This window comes from Cyanistes caeruleus, chromosome 14 (assembly GCF_971803275.1).
Source record: "Cyanistes caeruleus chromosome 14, bCyaCae1.hap1.1, whole genome shotgun sequence".
Lineage (NCBI taxonomy): Eukaryota > Metazoa > Chordata > Aves > Passeriformes > Paridae > Cyanistes > Cyanistes caeruleus.
Genome location: NC_141714.1, coordinates 1,656,387 through 1,676,698, shown reverse-complemented (window position 1 = coordinate 1,676,698; position 20,312 = coordinate 1,656,387). Strand labels below are relative to the sequence as shown.

General features: G+C 52.8%; 3 protein-coding genes across 7 annotated transcripts; 2 read left to right on the top strand and 1 right to left on the bottom strand.

Annotated features, from left to right (window-relative positions):
• The first annotated feature begins 1,395 nt into the window (after nt 1-1,395).
• Nucleotides 1,396-6,785, top strand: LOC111929259 (putative glutamine amidotransferase-like class 1 domain-containing protein 3B, mitochondrial). Its single transcript, XM_023926784.2, has 4 exons — nt 1,396-2,650; nt 4,543-4,714; nt 4,923-5,124; nt 6,035-6,785. The coding sequence occupies exons 1-4, from the start codon at nt 2,543-2,545 to the stop codon at nt 6,225-6,227; spliced, it is 675 nt and encodes a 224-aa protein (XP_023782552.1). The 5' UTR covers nt 1,396-2,542; the 3' UTR covers nt 6,228-6,785.
• Nucleotides 6,786-7,460: 675 nt separating this feature from the next.
• CETN2 (centrin 2) lies at nt 7,461-10,733 on the bottom strand. 2 transcript variants are annotated; one of them, XM_086850035.1, is made up of 5 exons: nt 10,517-10,733; nt 10,093-10,251; nt 9,233-9,361; nt 8,522-8,659; nt 7,461-8,187 (listed from the first exon to the last, which is right to left on the bottom strand). In XM_086850035.1, exons 1-5 carry the CDS (start codon nt 10,562-10,564, stop codon nt 8,098-8,100), a joined length of 564 nt encoding a protein of 187 aa, XP_086706161.1. In that variant the 5' UTR covers nt 10,565-10,733; the 3' UTR covers nt 7,461-8,097. The 2 variants fall into 2 exon arrangements, with proteins under 2 accessions (XP_086706161.1, XP_086706160.1); XM_086850034.1 differs by having other exon boundaries at nt 10,060-10,251; nt 10,517-10,604.
• On the top strand, nt 10,723-19,929 carry NSDHL (NAD(P) dependent 3-beta-hydroxysteroid dehydrogenase NSDHL). 4 transcript variants are annotated; one of them, XM_086850030.1, is made up of 8 exons: nt 10,723-10,901; nt 11,771-11,821; nt 13,913-14,074; nt 14,735-14,881; nt 15,903-16,031; nt 17,332-17,474; nt 18,047-18,149; nt 18,704-19,929. In XM_086850030.1, exons 2-8 carry the CDS (start codon nt 11,801-11,803, stop codon nt 19,037-19,039), a joined length of 1,041 nt encoding a protein of 346 aa, XP_086706156.1. In that variant the 5' UTR covers nt 10,723-10,901; nt 11,771-11,800; the 3' UTR covers nt 19,040-19,929. The 4 variants fall into 4 exon arrangements, with proteins under 4 accessions (XP_086706156.1, XP_086706157.1, XP_086706158.1 ...); XM_086850031.1 differs by lacking the exon at nt 10,723-10,901 and adding an exon at nt 10,954-10,972; XM_086850032.1 differs by lacking the exon at nt 10,723-10,901 and adding an exon at nt 11,024-11,043.
• The last annotated feature ends 383 nt before the right edge of the window (nt 19,930-20,312 follow it).

Genomic DNA, 20,312 nt, shown 5'->3' with positions numbered 1-20,312 from the left:
CAGCCCCCTGAGCTGGGCAGACTCAGTGCCATCCCCTTAAAGGTGTCTTCCGTCCGTCTGTGGCTCCACATCCAGCTCCTCCAGCCCAGAGGGGCAGTGCTGCATTCCCAGGTCGGGAGTGAGGGTCCAGCACTGCCAGGATTGTGTCCCAAAGGGGACACGAAGGGCCTGTGAGCAGCTTCCTGCTGCTTCCATGGGGAATGTGTGGTCATCGAGGTGTTTGTGGATGGAGGGGAGGCTGCAGGAGGCAGTGGGAACTGGCCTGGGGATGATGTTGGGCCATGGGTGGGTGGGAATTGTCGGAGAAGTATTAATTTGTGCCTCTGTCGTGTTGTTTGTGGGGATGGAGCAGGGCAGGGACTGCTCCCCGGAGGGACCCAGCTCCAGCTGAAGCAAATCCCACTCTCCTGGCAAGACAAAAGGTGCAGAACAGGGTGCAGAGCTTCTTGGGCTGCCCAGGGACGGCTCCTGCAGCAGCCAGCTCCGATGCTCCCCTCAGCAGATCCTGCTCTGTGATCCCCCACAAATCCTGCTCCACCAGGGCTGGAGGACAGGAAAGCTGCTGGGAATGGGGCTGGGAGCTGCACTGCTCACAGTCAGGCCTGTGGGATCATCCGAGCAGTGCTGGAGCTGTGACAGCTCCAGAACAGCCCCAGAGCACCAGGTACTGTCAGAGGACCCTGTTCCTCCTGTCCCTGAGCCAGCTGCATCCCAGCCCTGCTCCCAGACTTTCCTGGTGTGCTCACCCTGCAGGAGGAGGGTCCCTTCCCACCCCTCCTCTCTACAACCTTCATGCAGATTAAAGCCACTTGGTGACAGCAAAGCCCCCAATAATAAATGTGCACAGCCAAGGGCATTCCAGGCTGGAATAACCCAGCTGAGAAATGCCATTTATCCCTCATCCCCTCACTGCAGGGAGATCTCGAGGGCTGACAGGTCTGTTGGGACAGATGCTTTTCCAAGGGGGAGGAAACAAGCCTGGCTGGTCCAGTTGCACCAATTATCCCAGAAAGGGGAACCAGCCCAGCCAGTTTACAGCAGGCAGGGGTAACTGATGTGGTTTGCAGCAGGCAGGCTGTGGGAATCCTCAGCCTCTGGCCACTTTGTTCTGTGGCTAACAGAACTGCCCCCGAAGCAGCTGCAGGAAGGAGAAATCACCTGCTCAGGTTGCAACAACACTCGGCTGTTTTTTCATGCAAGAGGAAATAATATACCCCTAAACCATAGCTGGGATGCCTTAGATAGCAAAACAAACAGCAGGCTTTGGGTGGTTTTTATGCATATCTCGATTTAATTCCTGTTCTGGGCAGTAAAAGTAACTGAGAGGCACAGCCTGGGTTGGATCAGTGGGACTGCAAGGCCTCTGTCACACATTTCTTGTTCCTGCTTGTTCAGGTAGCAGCTGGGTGCCTGAAATCCTTCATTTGGGGAGAAACATGCCATAAATGAGGTCCCAAGCAGCAGCAGCCAGCCTCCTTCTCGTCCTGCCCTGACTGAACACCCTGCCAAGCCACGAGTTCATTACCCACAGGATGTACTTCACGTCTCTCCCAAAAATGACAGAGCCCCAAGGAACGTGTGCTATAAATAACCCCTGAAAAACACCCTGCAGCCATGCTGTGGGAGTTTTTTGTTCTCTCAGCCCGCACAGGGCACAGTTATTCCAGCAGGGCCGGGCTGAAACAGAGAGGAGCAGGATCAGCTTGGTGTGAGCAGAGCCAGGCTGGGAGGAACGAGCTCCAGAGGCTGAACCAGGCTGAGCTCAGGGCTCCTCCAGAGCTCAGGGCTCCACCAGCTCCCAGTGCCTCTTCCCTGGAATTAAATAAATGGAGAGATGGTGCTGTTGATGAAGAATCCCATTATCCCAGAGATCAAGAAGTGTTTGGACGATGCCCTCAGGCACAGGGTGGGATTGTTGGGGCCAGGGTTGGACATTGTGGGGTCCCTTCCAACTCTATGACTTTATTAATTTCTAAACTCAGGGTGCAAGAGCTGGCAAAAAAACTGCAGCAAAGTGTAAAATATCCACTTTTTGAGAGATGGGATCTGAGGGAAGGAACACTCAGGATCCGAAAAGGAAACGTTGGTGTTAAAAACCTGAAGCAGCCCTGGCAGGCTTCAAAGAATGGGGCACAGAGGGGAGAGCACTTGGTGAAATCCTGGCTCTGGGCAGGTTCCCTTCGCTACCATCTCCTGTGCAAAGGTTTTGGTGGCTTCAGTCTGAACTGGAATGGAAAATCAACAGCCGAGGAGGAAAAACACAGCTGCTCTTGTGAGCAGGGCACGTCAGCCGGGGCTGCTCTGGGCACAGGGCGCTGCGAGGAAGATCTGCAAGGGAGCAGCCGGTCGAGGAAACAAATAATATTTACACGCCCTGCCCGAGGAACGGGAAATAAAACCTCGTTGCCAGTAAGAAATTCAGCCCAACCCTCCCGACCCCACCTGCTCGGGGGAAGGGCCGGCGCTATAAAGGGCTGCGGGCAGCGAGCGGGGCTCACAGCGCCCGGGGCTCTCCAGGGAATCGCTCTGCTCCCGAGGGAACATGGCAAAGAGGGTGGCCGTGGTGCTGGCTGGCTGCGGGGTGTTCGATGGCAGCGAGATCCACGAGGCTTCGGCAGTGCTGGTGCATCTCAGCCGGGAGGGGGCTCAGGTAAGAGGCACCGGCAGCATCCCTCCTCCTGCTCCTTTTCCCGGCTCCTTTTCCCAGCTCCTTCTCCCGGCTCCTTTTCCCGTCTCCTTCCCCCAGCTCCTTTTCCCGGCTCCTTTTCCCGGCTCCTTTTCCCGGCTCCTTTTCCCAGCTCCTTTTCCCCGCTCCTTTTCCCGTCTCCTTCCCCCGGCTCCTTTTCCCAGCTCCTTCCCCCAGCTCCTTTTCCCAGCTCCTTCCCCCAGCTCCTTTTCCCGGCTCCTTCTCCCAGCTCCTTTTCCCGGCTCCTTTTCCCGGCTCCTTTTCCCGGCTCCTTCTCCCAGCTCCTTCCCCCAGCTCCTTCCCCCAGCTCCTTCCCCCAGCTCCTTCCCCCAGCTCCTTTTCCCGGCTCCTTTTCCCGTCTCCTTTTCCCCGCTCCTTTTCCTGGCTCCTTTTCCCAGCTCCTCTCCTCCTCTCCGACACCAACTCCCCCCAAACCAAGCAGCGGTGCCTGGAGTCTCTGGGAATGGAGAATTCCCCGCTCGGCTAGGCTGTACAAAGGGATTGGAGTATTGGGCTCTGGATCCGATGGATCCAAACTCTCCAAAAGACTTTCCCGGATGCCTTCTCTCTCTCGGCTTTTGGCTTGCACGGCTTCTTTTCCTCTCCTGCTGTTTCTGTTTAAAAGACAGTTTGGGCTGTTTGAAATTCAACTTTTTTAAAACCTTCAGAGTAGAAGTGAAAATCGAGAATCCCAGAATGGTTTGGGGTTGGGAAGGACTCGAAAAGGATGGAAAGCTGATCCATTCCCACGCCCTGCCCTGGGCAGGGACACCTTCCACCGTCCGGGGCTGCTCCCAGCCCAATCCAACCTGGACGCCAGACAGGGCTTAGTGAGTTAAACTTCAGGGCTAAAATGGTGCAGCTGCTCTAAAAATCGACTTGGGACTGGGAAAGGAGGGAGGGAAAGGCTCTGGAACATCGCACTCATATGCGAACCTCCCTCGTGTCGGGGTGGGAGCCGTTCCCCTGGGAATGGGAATTGCTCTGCGGAGCACAGAGACACAGGTAGCCCTGTGCCAGCCCCCAAAAATTCCAAACCATTCCAACCCTTCTCTGTTCGGCTCGTCGGGATGAGGCGTTTTCTCCGCTGTTGGAAACTTTGCCTTTTGCTGTCCCGGAGCTGCTGCAGTCGCTTCCCTCCTGCCGCATCCCAGCACTCTCGGAGCCCATCCCTCCCTCATCCCTGGATCGGCGGGGGCCTCTAGTGGAGGAAACTCCACATTCCAATCCCTCCTTTTCTAAGGAAACAGAGCAGCCTCCAGTGTGGAATATTTCAGTTGGAATATTTTCAGTTGGAGCTCAGCACCTCTCTCTCCACGGGAAGCTGCCATGAGGTTGCCCCTCAACCTCCCTGCCTTCCCACCTGGATAATTCCAAAGTCCTCGGCTGCTCCTTTGCAGGACGTTCCTTCCAGCCCTGCCCTCCTCGGGACACCTTGGTGCTCCTTAAATCCTTCTTAAATTGTGGGGCCCAGGACTGCACAGGTGGTGCAGTCCCAAAATCTCTTCACCACCCTCCTCTCTTCATTTCTGCATTTGAGCTTGGAAGTGCTAAAGGAAGGGGAAGAGTTTTCCAGAAAAACTCTCTGGCTTTGGGAAAACAGCAGGTGGGGAGAGGAAACTCCAGGTGCTGTCCCGGTGGGAGATGGGGTGGGACAGCAGCTCTTTCCGGGATTTATTTGGATATGGGTGGACTCTTCAGCCCCACAGACAAGCAGCTCTGGGCACAAATTACCAAAGGTTTCCTTCCTCCCTTCCCTCCTTTTTCCATGCCAGCTCTTCCCCAAGAAATGCCCTCAGCATTCCCAGGTCCATCCATCATTCCTGAAGGATAACAGCCCTTTTTCCTCTCTCCAGGCCGAGGTTTATGCCCCCAACATCCCCCAGATGCACGTGGTGGACCACGTGAAGGGGCAGCCGACGCAGGAGCAGCGCAATGTCCTGGTGGAAAGTGCCAGGATAGCCAGGGGCAACGTCAAGGACCTGGCCACGCTGGATGTCAAGGGGCTGGATGCCCTCATCATTCCAGGTGGGATTGTGTGGGGTCTGCCTGTCCACAGTTCAGTTATTCCATAGGTCTGGAATGCCATGGACAGGCTGGAGCAGGGCTCGGAAGGAGAGCCAATTTTAATTCTTGTATTGACCTTGGACAAATGCTGCCAAGCATCCGACCCACCTGGCAAAAACCCTGCCCTGGGTGTAAAAACCTCCAGCCTGAACTGCTTCTCTTTCCTCAGGTGGCTTCGGGGTAGCAAAGAACCTGAGCACTTGGGCCACCCAGGGCAAGAACTGCAGCATCTCCAAGGAGGTGGAGGGCGCGCTGAGGGCGTTCCACGCTGCCCGCAAACCCATCGGGCTCTGCTGCATCTCCCCGGTGCTGGCAGCCAAAATGTTCCCGGGCTGCGAGGTGACCGTGGGGCACGACACGGAGTGTGAGCAGTAAGTGACCCGGGGAGGGGGTGACAGCCACGCCAGGGTCCCCACAACGGGCTGGCCAGGTGGTGGAAGGGTCACAAGGAGCTGAGCGTTAATTCAGAGAACTCGGCTTTGCCTTTGGCTGATTTTATCATTTCTCAGCACAGCAGGAGGAGTGATGTAGCACCAGATCAATTTGCATTTCTGTGACTGGTTTCCATAACTCTGATGACTTTATTTTAAATTAATTTAAATGGAATTTATTATTTTAAATTCAATATTTGCCTCCCTGATGCCCAGGGTAGGAAAAGCCTTTGCTGACCCCAAGTTAAGGGGATCCAAAGCAGGATCAGGATGGTTACCCAAGGCTTGGGGTGTTAACAGAGGGAGTGAAACTGTTTTCAGTCCCACAGGGAAGCTGTGACTGGATTCTCCCAAGGGCAGGCGAGGAATTGTGATGGCTTTTATAAGGAAGGAGTTTTTTCACTGATTTGGAGGAAGCTGGTGAAAAACCTCACCCCAAACCTAAATCTAATTGTCATCCAGAGCAGCTGCGGCTGCTCCATCCCTGGCAGTGTCCCAGGCCAGGCTGGACAGGGCTTGGGGCAGTGTGAGGTGTCCCTGGCCATGGCAGGGGTGGCACTGGCTGGATTTTGAGGTCCCTTTTCACCCAAACCATCCCAGGCCTCTATAAACAACGCCAGAGTGGGCAGAATTAGGTAGTGGAACATCCAAAGTGGAACTCCAGGTCTCATTTTGGCTTTACCTCAGATTTGCAACTCATTTGAGCAGGAGGTTTTTGTTGTCTACTCCTGGAGAAACTCCTCGAGCAGGGAGAGATTTGGATCCTACCGGGCAGGTTTTGTGCAGCGACCACAGAATTGTCCCTGTGGCCCTTCCCCAATCCCACTGCAGGTTTTTATTCCCCTTGCAGGTGGCCTTACGCCAAGACAGCTGAGGCCATGAAGGAGCTGGGCTGCAGGCACGTGAACAGCAAGGTCACCGAGGTGCACGTGGACACCAGGAACCGGCTGGTGACCACCAGCGCCTTCATGTGCAACGCCCCCATCCACGACGTCCACGACGGCATCGGGAAAATGGTGCGGGAAGTGCTCAGGCTGGCCTGAACTCCCCCAGGAACGCGACTCCTCTGTGGATGACATCCTTCCCACGGCAGCAGGGAAAGGGACAGCCAGCAGCTGTGTCCCCACACCTCTGGTGGCTGCTGAGGAGGGAGAGCCTTGCAGAAGTTGTGTTCTGCTGAGGGCATATCACTCACTGGTGGGAGCTGGCATGGGATCATGGGATCATGGGATCATGGGATCATGGGATCATGGGATCATGGGATGGTTTGGGTTGGGAGGGACCTTAAAGCTCATCTTGTTCCAATCTCCTCCCATGGGCAGGGACACCTTCCCCTATCCCTGGGTGCTCCGAGCTGGCCTGGGACACTGCCGGGGGTCCAGGGGCAACCACAGCTTCTCTGGGCACCTGTGCCAGGGCCTGCCCACCCTCCCAGGGAGGAATTCCATCCCAATATTCCACCTATCCCTGCCCTCCCTCAGCTCGAGGCCAGGCTCCCACAGAGCTCAGGTTCAGCTGCTCCCCAGCCCCTCCCTCGGTGAATTGTGGCCAAAGGAAGGAACCCACTCCTGATACCAAATAAAACCTGATGCTTCTACTGAGTTCTGAGCTCTGCCTCCGTCTCTGCTGTTCCCTCTGGGTCAGCACAAGCTCTGGGGCGGTTGGGAAAATGATCCAGGAGGAAATGCCCAGCACAGCTCCCCTTGTTTTGCTGGGAGTGGAGAGAGCCCAGACTGGAGCAGGAATGTGACACTGGTGAGAGCAGGAGCAGCCCCGTGTCACCATCCAGCTCTGGTGGCAAGAGGTGAAACTCTCCTCCTGCATTAACAGAACCAGAGAATTCCAGGTTGGAAGGAGCTCAAGGCTCACCTGGTCCAACCTTTCTGGGTAAAAATGCTGTCCCAGCAGCCTGTCCTGGTGGATCCCAAATGTCCAAACCTGGGGAATCCACCACTTCCAACAGCTGATTTCTCATGGTGAAAAACTCTGCTCTGGTGCCCATTCAGGATCCTCCCAGGAATAATGCAGATTATCCCTTGTCCTTTCCATAATTCCTCATAAAAAGGGACTTTCCTCCCCTTTGCAGCCACCCTTCAAATACCAAACATGGTGACGAGATCTCCTCTGAATCCGAGTTTCCCAAGGCTGAAGGAGCTCAGTTCTCTCAGCCTTTCCTCACATGGGAGCTTCCCATCTTTGTGACCTTCCTCTGGATCCTCTCCAGCCTGGCCACATCTGTTTTTGGCAAAGTTAAAAAACTCTTTCCACAACTCTGATGGCTTAAAATAAAACTTTATTAGAAATCCAATCCCATCTGCAGCCTCTGAGCATTCCTGCAAGCACAGAGGTCTCGGCAGCAGCGCTGGGAATTTCCTTCTGCTACGGTTTCTTTAGCCATGTGAACTGAACACAAGGTAAATTGCAGCAGTTTATTTTTACTTTGGGTTTAAAGAACATCCCAAAAAAGGGGGGGAAAGGGTTGATCCCCATAAAACAGGTTCTGAAAAGTTGGTCCCTGCAAATATGTCATAGAAAGAGTTCATTGTAGGGCCCAAACCAAGACATAAACCCAAAACAGATTTAAACTGATCAACAGATTGACAATCTCTGGTTTGAGTCATCTCTTTACCAAACTGGAATCATTTGGACCCATTTGTTCAGCCAGAATTTGGTCCCAAAATTGTGATTTGTGTATTTAAAGCAGTGTAAACATCATAACCAGCAACCACGTTGCTGCCTGTAAACAGGGTGGTTCAAACTGCTCCCAAACACCTTTAAAACTTCCAACCAAAAAAAATCCCCCACAAAAAACTTCTAACAGAAGTGACCTGTGTTTTCTGCTGCCTCCAAAGGAATCGAGACACTACAAAAGCAAGGGAGGAATGAGTGCCAAGGAATAAATCCCACTGGGCTTCAGTAAAGGCTGGTCTTCTTCATGATCCTCAGGAATTCCTGCTCGCTCACCTCCCCATCCCCATCCCGATCTGCCTCGTCAATCATCTCCTGCAAGAGATTTGGGGTCAGCAGTCAGGTGTGGGTTTTATTGGGAATTACTGGATTCAGGCAGAACTCCAGCCACTCTTTAGCTGTGCTGTTGGTTGATTTCCTGAAATCTGTTCTGCTGGGTGTACTTATAGAGAAATCTGTCCAGGAAACCCGACAGGAAAAGTCCAAAGTGCTTGGAGCAGAGTCCTGCAGAGCACTGCTGCTCCTCAGAACGGGATGATCCCATTCCTACACCCACAACCCATCCTTGAGCTCAAAACCCACAGATTCCAGAAATCCCTCCCTTCCTACCAGCTCCAGCACAGAGATCCCAAATCCACCAGGTCCAAACCTGCAGCTCTTCGTCTGTGAGGTTCTCTCCCAGCTCTTTGGCCACACGTTTGAGGTTTTTGAAAGAGATTTTTCCAGTTTCATCATCATCAAAGAGTTTGAAAGCTTTGAGAATCTCCTCTTTGGAATCTTTTTCGGCCTTAGGGAAGAAAGAATGAGTTTAGGGTAAAAACTGTGGTGTAGGTGATGCTTAAAATAAAGTTATGAAAGACCTGATAGAGTGAGAAACCCTTGGGAACAAATAAAGGAGCCCAGCCAGCAGGAATTACACCTAAGAGATGAAAGGAGACAGAGACACAACCAGAATTCCAGAGATTTTTTTCTGTCCTTGCCAGCCAGATATCTCTGGGACTTCACTGTCAGGATCTTCTGCTGTTAAATATCTGAGTTTTGAAAAGATTTTTTTTCAAACCAGAGCTTTAATCTGTAAATTAGAATTTATAAATGAGCTGGTTTTCCATCTGTGAGAAAAAACTTTTTTCCCTTTTCTCCAACACAAAAATCACCTCTGGTTGTTAAAGAAGCCTGATAATGATGATTTTAATTTTTCCCTGAAAAATGAGAGAATCCAGGAAAGGGATTACCCCAACTTTTGTACATTTAATTCTTAAGATTAAAATTGTGCTTTAACCTCCCTCCAAAGCCAAAAGGAGATAAAGACTCTCATCCAACTTCAAAATTCCCTTTGTCTGGAGCTGTAAAACATCCATACCATTTTCTGTGACATCACTGCCAGGAAGTCACTGAAGCTGATTTTTCCTGTCCCGTCCTTATCAATGTCTGAGATCATTTTCTTGATCTCTTCTTTCTTAGGTTCAAACCCCAGGGCCCTCATGGCCACCTGGAAGGACAAAATCAGTTAGCAATTCAACAAAATCAGCACCAAAAACCACAGGAAAGGGGGGGAAAAGTGAATTTTCTGTTAAAAATTCCACATCTCCTGGAGAACAGGGGCAGGCTGAGAGTGAGGCTGCTCTGCACTCACATCAGGATGCAGGAACATTCCTCTTCTGGAATTATCCCTCAGCTAATCCAGGAATTTCCTACATTTTCCCCACCTTGAACTGGTCAACCACAGGGAATTGAAACGAGTTTATTCTTCATTTTGGTGATAAAATTCTTGTTGGGAAAACATTTTCCTCCTTTGCTAAAGGGCCAGATAACAGCAACAACAACAACAACAACAACAACAACAACAACAATAATAATAATAATAATAATAATAATAATAATAATAATAATAATAATGAACCATTAAACCCTCAACAAGAGGGGAAACTCCCACACACACCTTTTAATTTGCACAACCCCCTTTTTTTAATGTTTAATGAACAAAGGAGGAGTTGGGACAGAAAGCACGTGAATTTTGGGCAGCCTGGCCCTAAAGACACTGGATAAGAGCAGTAAAGAGCTGCAATTAAAGAGGAAACGGTGCCTTTTGCCCAGCAGGTTTTCCGCTGGCGGGAGGAGGGATAAACCCAGGCAACTCCTGTGCTTTTTGCGGTTATTTTAGCATTCATGGCCCTGCTCCTTTATAACCTCAGTGACTTCCAGCCGCAGGGAAACCCCGACCTTCAGCTCCTTGACATCGATGCTGCCGCTGCCGTCGGTGTCGAAGAGCTCGAAGGCCTCGCGGATCTCCCGCTGCTGCTCCTCCGGCAGCTCCAGCTTGGGATTCGCCTTCTTCCTCTGCGCCGCGGCTGCCAGCGACGGCTTCTTATAGCCGGAGGCCTCGGCACGGTACAGCGGGGGTCAGGGCGGGGGGAACGGGGGACGCGGGGGCTCAGCGCCCTCCATTCCCTGAGCCCCCCTCACAGCTCCTGAGTCCCCTCACAGCCCTGAGCCCCCTCCCTGCCCCGAGCCCATCACTGCCATGAGCCCCCACCACTGCCCCTGAGCCCCCTCCCAGCTTCTGAGTGTCCTCAGCCCCCTCAGTGCCCTCACCGGCCCCTGACCGCTCCTGAGCCCCCTCAAGGCCCCTCACGGCCGCCCTCACCATCCCGCCGGCCTCACGCCTGCCAGCCACAATATCGCGCCCTCCCATTGGCTGTCGCCCCCACGCCGCTGCTATGGCAACGTGCGCTCCTATTGGCCAGCGTGACGGCGGAGGCAAAGGTGAATGAGCGCGTGGGAGAGGCTCCTCCTTCCTGCGGCGATTGGTCGGAATAGAGAGGGGTTGGACCAATCAGCGAGCGGGAGCGCGCTGGCGCGATGCTCGCCCCAGGGAAAGAGGAGGGAAGAGGATGAGTGGGCGTGGTCTGTCGGGAAAGAGCGGCGATGATTGGTGGAAACCAACCAGGGGGCGTGTCCAGAGCGTGGTCTGGGCTCCCTGAGGGGCGGCGGTGAGAGGGATCCGGGAAGGTCCTGGCAGCCGGGAGCAGGTGCTGGGAGCAGCGGGGATCGGGCTGGGGCGGTGAGAGGGGTCCGGGAAGGTCCTGGCAGGCGGGAGCAGGTGCTGGGAGCAGCGGGGATCGGGCTGGGGCGGTGAGAGGGGTCCGGGAAGGTCCTGGCAGGCGGGAGCAGGTGCTGGGAGCAGCGGGGATCGGGCTGGGGCGGTGAGAGGGGTCTGGGAAGGTCCTGGCAGCTGGGAGCAGGTACTGGGAACAGCGGGGATCGGGCTGGGGCGGTGAGAGGGGTCCGGGAAGGTCCTGGCAGGCGGGAGCAGGTGCTGGGAGCAGCGGGGATCGGGCTGGGGCGGTGGGACAAGGCCCGGGCTCCGTGAGGAAGGGCCTGGGGGAATGCGGGGCAGGAGCTGGGGGCTGTGGAAACGCGCTGGGAGCAGGGCAGGAGGTGCTGGGGCCGTGCGGAGGCTCCTGGGGGCTGCGGGTGAGGCCCTAAATCCGTGAGGAAAAGGGTGGGGGGCTCTGGGATGGGGCTGAAAGGGCTGGGGGGGAACTGGAGGCGCAGCAGTTCCTAAAGTGTGTTTTGGAGAGGGATGAGGTGCTGAGGGATAGGGAGTGGAAGAGGGAACAGCTGGAGGAGGATCACGCTGTGCCCCTGATTTAAACCAGCTCGGTGTTCCAATCCCGCCTCTTCTTGGCTTTTTCCTTGGAATTTCAAAGGGGTTTCAGAAAAATCAGTACCAAAGAGCCAGGCCAGCACCTGCAGTTGCTGGTTTAGTGTGGAAGAACAGGGAGAATTAACTCCATCTCTTCATCCCTCGTCAGCATAATGTCTTCAAACCTTGATTTCTGTAACTAGAAATGTGTTATTTTATTTGGAATAAAAGAACGTTCTCCCTTTTCTCAAGGATTCTGGTGGACAGTGCCTCACCCAAACCATGGCCACACGTCTCAGATCGGTGAGTTGGGGCCTCAAATGGTGCTTTGGGAAGTTTTGTCTTGCAGAAACAAGTTCATAAACGTTCTCCACATCCCTGGGAAAGACACGAGGCTGTTCCTGCATTAATGATAATTCTGGGGAGAAAACATGATTTTCTAAGCTATTTTGGATAGGTTGAATTCAAACCTTAAAATCAACATAGGCATCTAGCTTGGCTCGCCATAAATATTATACTGTGCAATATCAAATTATAGAGAGTTTATAATAAAATTATGTCTAACTGTGGCTGCCCCTGGATCCCTGGGAGTGTCCAAGGCCAGGCTGGAATAGCAACCTGGGACAGGGGAAGGTGTCCCTGCCCATGGAATAAAATGAGCTTTAAAATCCCTCTCAGCCCAAAGCAGTCTGGGATTCTGGGATTGCTTTGCAGTGCTCTGGGGTTCAGAGGCAGAGGGCAGCATTCTGCTGCAATAAAACTTCACTTCAAGCACATCTCCGAGCAGTTTGGATGCTCTTGGTTCCTGGAGAGTGCATGGGGATCAGGGAATGCCAAAATGGTGTGGGGTGGAAGGGAGCCAGTGGGAAAGGGTACAGGGAAAAGGGAAATGTCAGTGGAAGGGAGTGGCTGCCTTTGAGGGGAAGCTGAAACATTTCCTGTCCCCTCAGCAGCCCCTCTGACTGAATCCCCTCATCTTCTCCAGACCACATCCCAAAATGCCACAGCTGCTCCCTTCTGAGCACTTCCAGGCATGGGGACTCCAAACCTCCCTGGGCAGCCCCTTCCAAGGCTTGGCCTCTCTTTCAGTGGAGAAATATCCCCAATATCCACCCTGAGCTCCCCTGGCCCAGCCTGAGACCATTCCCTCTCCTCCTGTCCCTGTTCCCTGGAGAAATCCTGACCCCCCGCCTGTCCCCTCCTGGCAGGGAGCTGTGCAGAGCCAGAATTCCCCCTGATCCTCCCTTTCTCCAGGCTGAGCCCCTCCCCAGCTGCTTCTCACCCTGATCAGACTCTCCTTTGCGTGGCCCACCCCAAATAAGGGGTTCAGCTTTGATGTAACTCAGGGAACTCCTCCAGTTTCTCTCGTGGATCACCCAACACTTGGCAGCAGAACCTTTGCTTAAGGATGTGGCCCTTAAGGAGTTGGGAACAATTCCTGGCTTTGTGTGGCTCCAGGGTGTTCAGGCTCCCTCAGAGATCCCTGCAGAGGTGGGGGTTGTGTTACAACCAGGAGTAAAACTCTTCCCAGCCAGCACAGAGCATTCTTTGTGTGAGAGTTCCCTCAGACTCAGGGCCTGGATGTTCTGTGCTGGCAGTGAGGTCTTTGGTCTCAGTCCAGTCAGAGGAGTGGCCAGACTGAACTCTGTTAATTAGTGACTCCAGTCATTGGTTTGCAAAGCTCGAAGAAAAAGAAGGAACTAATGGCTCAAAAGGACAGCCCCTGCCTTCACCTGGTTGTTTTCTTGGCTCTGAGTGTCAGAGGTACTGGTAATGGTGATGGTTTTAATGTTCTGAATTAGCTGTGCCAGGAGGCTGAAGCAAATCCCAGAATCATCGCAGAATCATCCCAGAATCCCAGACTGGTCTGGCTTGGGAGGGATCTTGAAGCTCGTCCAGTTTCACCCCCTGCCATGGCAGGGACACCTCCCACTGTCCCAGGCTGCTCCAAGCCCTGTCCAGCCTGGCCTTGGGCACTGCCAGGGATCCAGGGACAGCGCCAGCTGCTCTGGGCACCCTGTGCCAGGGCCTGCCCACCCTGCCAGGGAGCAATTTCTTCCCAATATCCCAATATTCCATCCATCCCTGCCCTCTGGCAGTGGGAAGCTGCTCCCTGTGTCCTGCCTCTCCATGCTCTGGTAAATCATCTCTCTCCATCTTTCATGCAGCTCCCTTCAAAGTCTGCTGGCTTTTCTATCCAAGCAGAGTCCATGAGGGCCAATCTTCTTTTCCTTCCCTCCTCCCTGAGCCTCTGGGTTGTGAGCACGAGGCAGAATCCTTCCACAGTCCCTCCCTGTGCCAGCCCAGAGCTCTGATGCCCAGATCCGGATTGCTGTGGCTCCCTGGGGGGGAGCTGGGCTCAGCGTGCCTGTGTGTCTGTCCCTGTCCCTGCAGGCTGCCAGGACCTGCACTGTCATCGGGGGCTCGGGCTTCCTGGGCCAGCACCTGGTGGAGCAGCTGCTGGCCAAGGGCTACAGCGTCAACGTCTTCGACATCCAGCAGAGGTTTGAGAGCGAGCAGGTGACCTTCTTCCTGGGGGACCTGTGTGACAAGGAGGTGAGGAAGGGCTGGGGAAATTACCAGGGCAAATGCAAGCCTTGCACTTTTTTCCTCTGAAGGAAACAGATCTGGAATCTGTGCTCACAGATCAGTGCCTGGCTTGTGCTGAGAGTGGGAAAGAGCAGGGCTGGCTTGTGGCTGGTGCTTTGCATTACTGTTAGCTGGCACTCACAGGGTAATTACAGTCCCTGGGCTAATTGCAGGGGGCTCTCCCAGCTCTCCTCAGCTCTGTGAGAATGGCACAACTCATATTCCCAACAGTCAGGGAGGGATGAGTGGGAGGTGACTTGGGGACAGTCACCTGCACTCAGCCGGCGCCATGGGGAGCTTTAAACCTGCTGCTTCCTCAGTGTCCCAGCCCCAGGTAGTCCTGAGCCTTGTACCTGCTCCAGGGAATTGCAGGGAGCTCAGCCTCCAGCTCTGGGGAAGCTCCCAGGATTTCTCTGGGGAGAAGAGAGGATGTGCAGTGTGGTGGGGACGGGACATAGTGGGGATCCTGGATGCTAATCCCATTCCAGCTGCCCACCTTTATGGAGGGAACATGAAATGCTGCTGTTTCCATGAAAGAAAGCTGTTTCATTTCCCTGCTGTTATTTTTTTCCTGTTTTTCCACTGTGGCTGTGGCTCCATTCCCATCTCCCCCGTGCTTTCCTGCAGGCTCTGCTGCCAGCCCTGCAAGGAGTGTCCGTGGTGTTCCACTGTGCATCACCAGCCCCTGCCAGTGACAACAGGGAGCTGTTCTACAAGGTGAATTTTATGGGAACCAAGGCAGTCATTGAAGCCTGCAAAGAAGCTGGAGTGCAGGTAAAGCTGGAAAAGCCCTGGAGACCGGGAGGGGCTGCTGGACTTTGTAACATGCCAGGCCTTTTGCATCACAGACCAACGTCAGCCTTGCTTGAGAGGGGGACAAAGGGCTCTGAGATACTCAATTCCCACTTATTCCATCAAAACCAGTGGGAGAGAGGCTCTGTGGGTCTCCTGCTTAGTGTAAACTCCCTGTTTGCCACAAAGAAACACATTGAGATGGGAAAACATCCATTAAAATCTCCTCCCTGGGAGTCACTCTGGGAGAGCAACACCTCCCAAGTGGCTCTTTTCCTGCTTTCAGAAGGGACAGCCCCAGAGATGGCTTTTCCAGCAGTGGGAATATTCATGGCACCTGTTCCCTCCATGAATTCCTCACCATGGAATGAGGAGGAACACACCTGGGCCACAATCTCGGTGTCACTTGCTTTAGAAAATCGATTGCCTGCAAAAGGAAGAGCCTGAGGAAGCCAGCCTGGAATTGCAGACTGAATTTTCTCCTTAAATGACTTTGATATCCCCTAAGTTTTCATTTTAATTAGTTTATTTCATTTATTTTAATTTTATTTATTAGATTAATTTCATTTAAACCAAACAAAAACATCCAAGTTTTCTTTTTTTGTTTGTTTGTTTGATCCACTGTGATCCAAGATGAGCAAATCTTTCTTTAAAACCCCTGGGTGTGTGTTAAGTGTTCCAAGCCTCTGATTTTCCTGGAGATGTTTCCCCTGGATTGACTGCCTTGGGTGTTTATTGGAATGTTTTCATCTCCTTTAGTTAGCATTAAATGATGGGACAGAATGGATTAAAAAAGGGGGAGTTCACTTACCTGCAATTTCTATTCATCTTCTGTTAGACTGGGGTTATTTTCTCTAGGATCAGTTGGTTAAATATTATTATTATTATTATTATCATTATCATTATTACCATTATTATCATTACTATCTTTACTCAGCCTTTGTAAATAATGACCTTTCTATTTTAGGCTTTAAAGAGCTGTTTTCTCCCCCATCTCTTGCAGAAATTGGTGTTGACCAGCAGTGCCAGTGTAGTTTTTGAGGGCACAGACATAAAAAATGGCTCAGAAGATCTTCCCTATGCACAGAAACCTATTGATTACTACACAGAGACCAAGATCCTGCAGGAGAAGGTATTTGCCAATGGTTGAATTGTTATTTTTTTGGTGTATCCACTTAATAAAAAGAGAATAAAATCAAGCTGTGGCATGAATTGCCATGGAGGTTGAGTGAAGCCCTGCAGAGGTGGCTCCAGGACTGCCAGAGGTGTCCCTGCCAGGGAAGAGCCACAGGATAATCCCAGCTCTTACCTGCCACAGCTCTGGTTTAGCAGCAGTCAGGGGAGGTTTCTGTCCTCCCTGCTTCTTTTCCTGATTTGCAGCCTGAATTTAGAGTTGGGAGTGTGAGAAAGGCACTGAGGAAGGAGGAGAGGAGCTGGGAATGTGTCCTGAGCTAAGGGGTACAGGCCATTACTGAAAATACGAATGCTAAGAAAGATCTCCAAACATCTGAGAGTTCACAGCTTTGGACCCCTGCACACCACCAGGATCTGCTCTCCTCGTGTTCCTTCTGCTGCAGCATCTGTGGTTTAAATATGGGATAACAATGTTGTCATCAAAGGCAACAGACCTTTTTTGGAGCCTTTTTCCATGGCTTGCATTTCAGAATCTGTGCTTTTTTGTGCCAAAAAGAATTGAGAATCCTTTCCATGCTTGATGCTGACAAGTGTGAGAGCCTGGAAGGAATTTCCTCCACAAGAGCTTAATTAATCTTAATTGTGAAAACATCTGTTCCTTCACCAGCACTTTGCAGCAAGTGATAAAAGGGGGAGCTGAGGAGCAGCAATCAGGGGTAGCCCCAGTGCTGGTGATTATGGCTTTGTTTTGGGGGAAGCTGAAAGCATTTTGCCTGTGCCTCCTCCACAGAAATTCCAACAGCTGCTGGAAATGAGGAGAACACGTTGCTTAGGAGCTGCCAGGAGAATGAAACCTGCTCCAGAGCTGCTGGATGTGCTGCTGGAGCTCCAGGGGGATGGGGACAGGGCTGGGGTGGCAGTGGCTGCTGGCAGGGACAGAAATGGAATTCCTGAGTGTTCTTCTTTGCTCTAGCTCGTGCACAGAGTTCATGGAGTGAGGGAGCTTGGAGAGCTCCTCTGGCTTCTGGGGTGATAAATGAGAGAAGCAAAGCCTTCCCTTCCTTTGTCAGTTGGTTAAGTGCTCAGCCATAAAAACCGGTTTTTGTCTGGTTTTCTTATCAAGGAGATCTGGGAAAAGAGATGGGAACAAAGGAAGGATCATTTGGAAAGACAGGAGGGGGTAATAATTCTTCCACAGGTTCCTTCCCAAGGAGATGGGGAGCCCCCAGTGCTGGGCATGGGCTGCATTGCTGAGCTCTGTTTTCCTTCTTGACTTTTCTTCTCCCCTCTCCCTGCAGGAGGTGCTGAGTGCAAACGACCCAGACAACAATTTCTTCACCACTGCCATCCGTCCCCATGGAATATTTGGTCCCAGAGACCCTCAGCTGGTTCCCATCCTCATCCAGGCAGCCCGGAGTGGCAAAATGAAGTTCATCATTGGGTGAGCAAGGCCCAGGCATTTCAGAGCTGGGGCAAAATCCATGCTGGATCTGCAAAGCCCTTTGGGAAGGGAACAAAAGGAAATCAGTTGTGTTGTTTCTTTTATTTTTCACTTTCCAGCTGTTTTTTTTTTTTCCTTAAAAATCCTGTGTTAGGGGCTCATTCCCTGCCACGTGTCCACAATGCCAAAGGAATATCCATGAGGAAAGCTGGTTAAAGAGCTGTGCCATTAATGTGACACAGCTCAGGTTACTTGCTGTTAATTTATACCACTGGTGGTATAAATTGAGGTTCTGGCAATTAAAACCCCTGTTAAATATGAAATACTAAAAGTGTGGCCTGAAATAACCCAAAACCCCTGTTAAATATGAAATACTAAAAGTGTGGCCTGAAATAACCCAAAACCCCTGTTAAATATGAAATACTAAAAGCATGGCCTGAAACTGCAGCACCAGAGCGTGGGAGAAGGGGAAGCCTGGGATGAATTTATCCTGGTGGAAGCCTTTTCTTTTGCCACAGAGCAGATTTTCAGCCCAGCTCACCTGGGGAGCTAAATTCCTTTTCTGTGTGCAGGGATGGAAAGAACCTGGTGGATTTCACCTACGTGGAGAACGTGGTGCACGGGCACATCCTGGCCGCAGAAAAGCTGCACAAAGGCTCTGCCCTGTGTGGGAAGGTGAGGAAGGAGGGGAGGGAAAGGGATCCCCAACCTCTGCTGTGAGATCTGTGCTGATTCCTGGGTGTCCTGGACATCCATCCTGCAGGTTTTCTATCTGTGGTGGGTGAGCTTTGTGTGCAGCCAGCTGGGCTGGATGGATATCCTGGAATTCCCTGCTCTAAAACCCCTTGTGAAGGGCGATCCAGGCAGAGCTGGGAGGCACACATGGAATCACCGAAGCTTTTGGGACATGGTTCAGACCAGAGGAACTTCCCCTGGTCCTGCCGTGCTCTGGGCACGCTGGGGTGTTTTAACCTGGCTGTGGCAGCCAGTTGGGTTGACATTTCCGAGGAATCCTGGCCTCTGGAGTGCTGATTTCCTTGGAAAAGCAGGGATTCCCCCCTCTTCACACAGAGGGGGGCAGTGCAAAGCAGTTTGTCAGGACAATGTGCTCTGGCCCAGGTCAGGGGGGTCATGTCCTCAGCATGAGCAGGAGAGGGGCCAGCTCAGAGCCAAACCTGGCAAACCCACCACGATTTTAACCCCTGGCTTCTCCTGTCCCTCCCTTCCAGGCCTTCCACATCACCAACGATGAGCCAATCCCCTTCTGGACGTTCATGTCCCGGATCCTGACCGGCCTGGACTACGACCCTCCCAAGTACCACATTCCCTACTGGCTGGCCTATTACCTGGCCCTGCTGCTGGCCCTGCTGCTGGCCCTGCTCAGGCCCCTGGTGACCATCAAGGCCACCTTCACGCCCATGAGGGTGGCCCTGGCTGGGACCTTCCACTACTACAGCTGTGAGAGGGCCAAGAGGGCCATGGGCTACAGCCCCGTGGTCAGCCTGGACGAGGCCATTGCCAGGACTGTGCAGAGCTACCCCGACCTGCGCCGGCCCAGGGCCTGACAGCCCTGCCTGGAGCCCCTCCTACCTGATTTCCATCGTTCCTGGCAGCTTCACGTGGAGCAGACATCACCAATTCCCAGGAACCAGGAGTTTTCCTGAGGTTCCTGCTCCTCCTCGCCGTTCCCCCGGTGTGGGAGCTGTGCTGGCAGTTCGTTTCTTGGATGTGACTTGTTGTTTGGGAAGAGCTGCTGGGTTCTCTGTGCTGTGAATAAACACCCTGCTGTGCCCTCTTCAATCCCAAGCAGGCACACCAGCATTCCTGCTCCCCTCCCTCCACCCTCGGCCGTGTTTTGTTGCTCTGGTGACAGCAGCCACCCCTTCCCGGAGCTGCTGGGTTACAAACACTTCCCGTGGCTCCCCTCTGGGCCTTCCTTTGCTCTCCTGTGCCACAAAGGGGTTCTTCCACCATCTCTGAAATCATTGCAGCTCTTCTGATCCCCCTCCACCATCAGGGGGTGACTTGGCTTCTCCCTGAGGCAGCAGAAGGAACCCATAAGGATTCCTTTGTCCATGCAGGATTGATTTCTGGTCCAGCAGAACCCAAATAAATCACACAGGGGTGACTTCCCAGCTCTGTGTCCCGTATCTCAGCACAGATCCCTCTCTCAGCACAAACAGGATTTTAATTTCCTTTTTTTTTTAACTTTCCCTTTTAGGGGCAGAGATCTTTGGGAGCAGCCCCAGTGCTGTTTTACCACAGCTCCCTTCCCACAAGATCTGCAGTGCTGGGAAGATCCAGGCTGCTCCTCCCTGCCCTGCCAGTGCTGCTCATGGGGATTTTTGGTGCTCTGACCATGAAAAAACCTCTTTTCCACAAGGAAACGGATACAAAGCAATGGTCCCCGAGCTATTTCCTGTGACTTGTGTATTAAATGTTCTCTGCCCTCTAATCTTTCCAAGCACTTCAGTTCTGGTTTGGTTTTAAATGAGGGCTTTAGGTCAGAGCTGGAATTCCCCCCCCTGTGCAAATTCCTGGCTCCCTGAGAGTTCTGGTGCTTCAAATTTCAGAAGGATGGGAAGCGCCTCAGCCATGGAATTACGGAATCTCAGGGTGGTTTGGGTTGGGAAGGACCTTAAAGCTCATCCCATTCCACCCCCAGGGACACCTTCCACTGTCCCAGGCTGCTCCAAGCCCCATCCAACCTGGCCTGGGGCACTCCCAGGGCTCCAGAGGTGTCCACAACCTCAGGCACAGCCAGCCTTAACCCCAATGTGCTGCTTTAGTCTGATTAAATTTATTATAACTTCTGGCTGTTTTCTGGGAGGAAAAACA

Excerpts from the sequence above, each read along its gene's own strand:
- CETN2 (XM_086850034.1), bottom strand. The coding sequence starts at position 10,564 with ATGGGAGGGCGCGATATTGTGGCTGGCAGGCGTGAGGCCGGCGGGATG. Across the intron at positions 10,252-10,516 it reads GGCGTGAGGCCGGCGGGATG|GCCTCCGGCTATAAGAAGCC; the intron begins GTGAGGGCGGCC and ends TACCGTGCCGAG. Across the intron at positions 8,660-9,232 it reads CAGTGATGTCACAGAAAATG|GCCGAAAAAGATTCCAAAGA; the intron begins GTATGGATGTTT and ends TTCTTCCCTAAG.
- NSDHL (XM_086850030.1), top strand. The coding sequence starts at position 11,801 with ATGGCCACACGTCTCAGATCG. Across the intron at positions 11,822-13,912 it reads TGGCCACACGTCTCAGATCG|GCTGCCAGGACCTGCACTGT; the intron begins GTGAGTTGGGGC and ends CTGTCCCTGCAG. Across the intron at positions 14,075-14,734 it reads GGGACCTGTGTGACAAGGAG|GCTCTGCTGCCAGCCCTGCA; the intron begins GTGAGGAAGGGC and ends GCTTTCCTGCAG.
- LOC111929259 (XM_023926784.2), top strand. The coding sequence starts at position 2,543 with ATGGCAAAGAGGGTGGCCGTGGTGCTGGCTGGCTGCGGGGTGTTCGAT. Across the intron at positions 2,651-4,542 it reads TCAGCCGGGAGGGGGCTCAG|GCCGAGGTTTATGCCCCCAA; the intron begins GTAAGAGGCACC and ends TCCTCTCTCCAG. Across the intron at positions 5,125-6,034 it reads CACGACACGGAGTGTGAGCA|GTGGCCTTACGCCAAGACAG; the intron begins GTAAGTGACCCG and ends TTCCCCTTGCAG.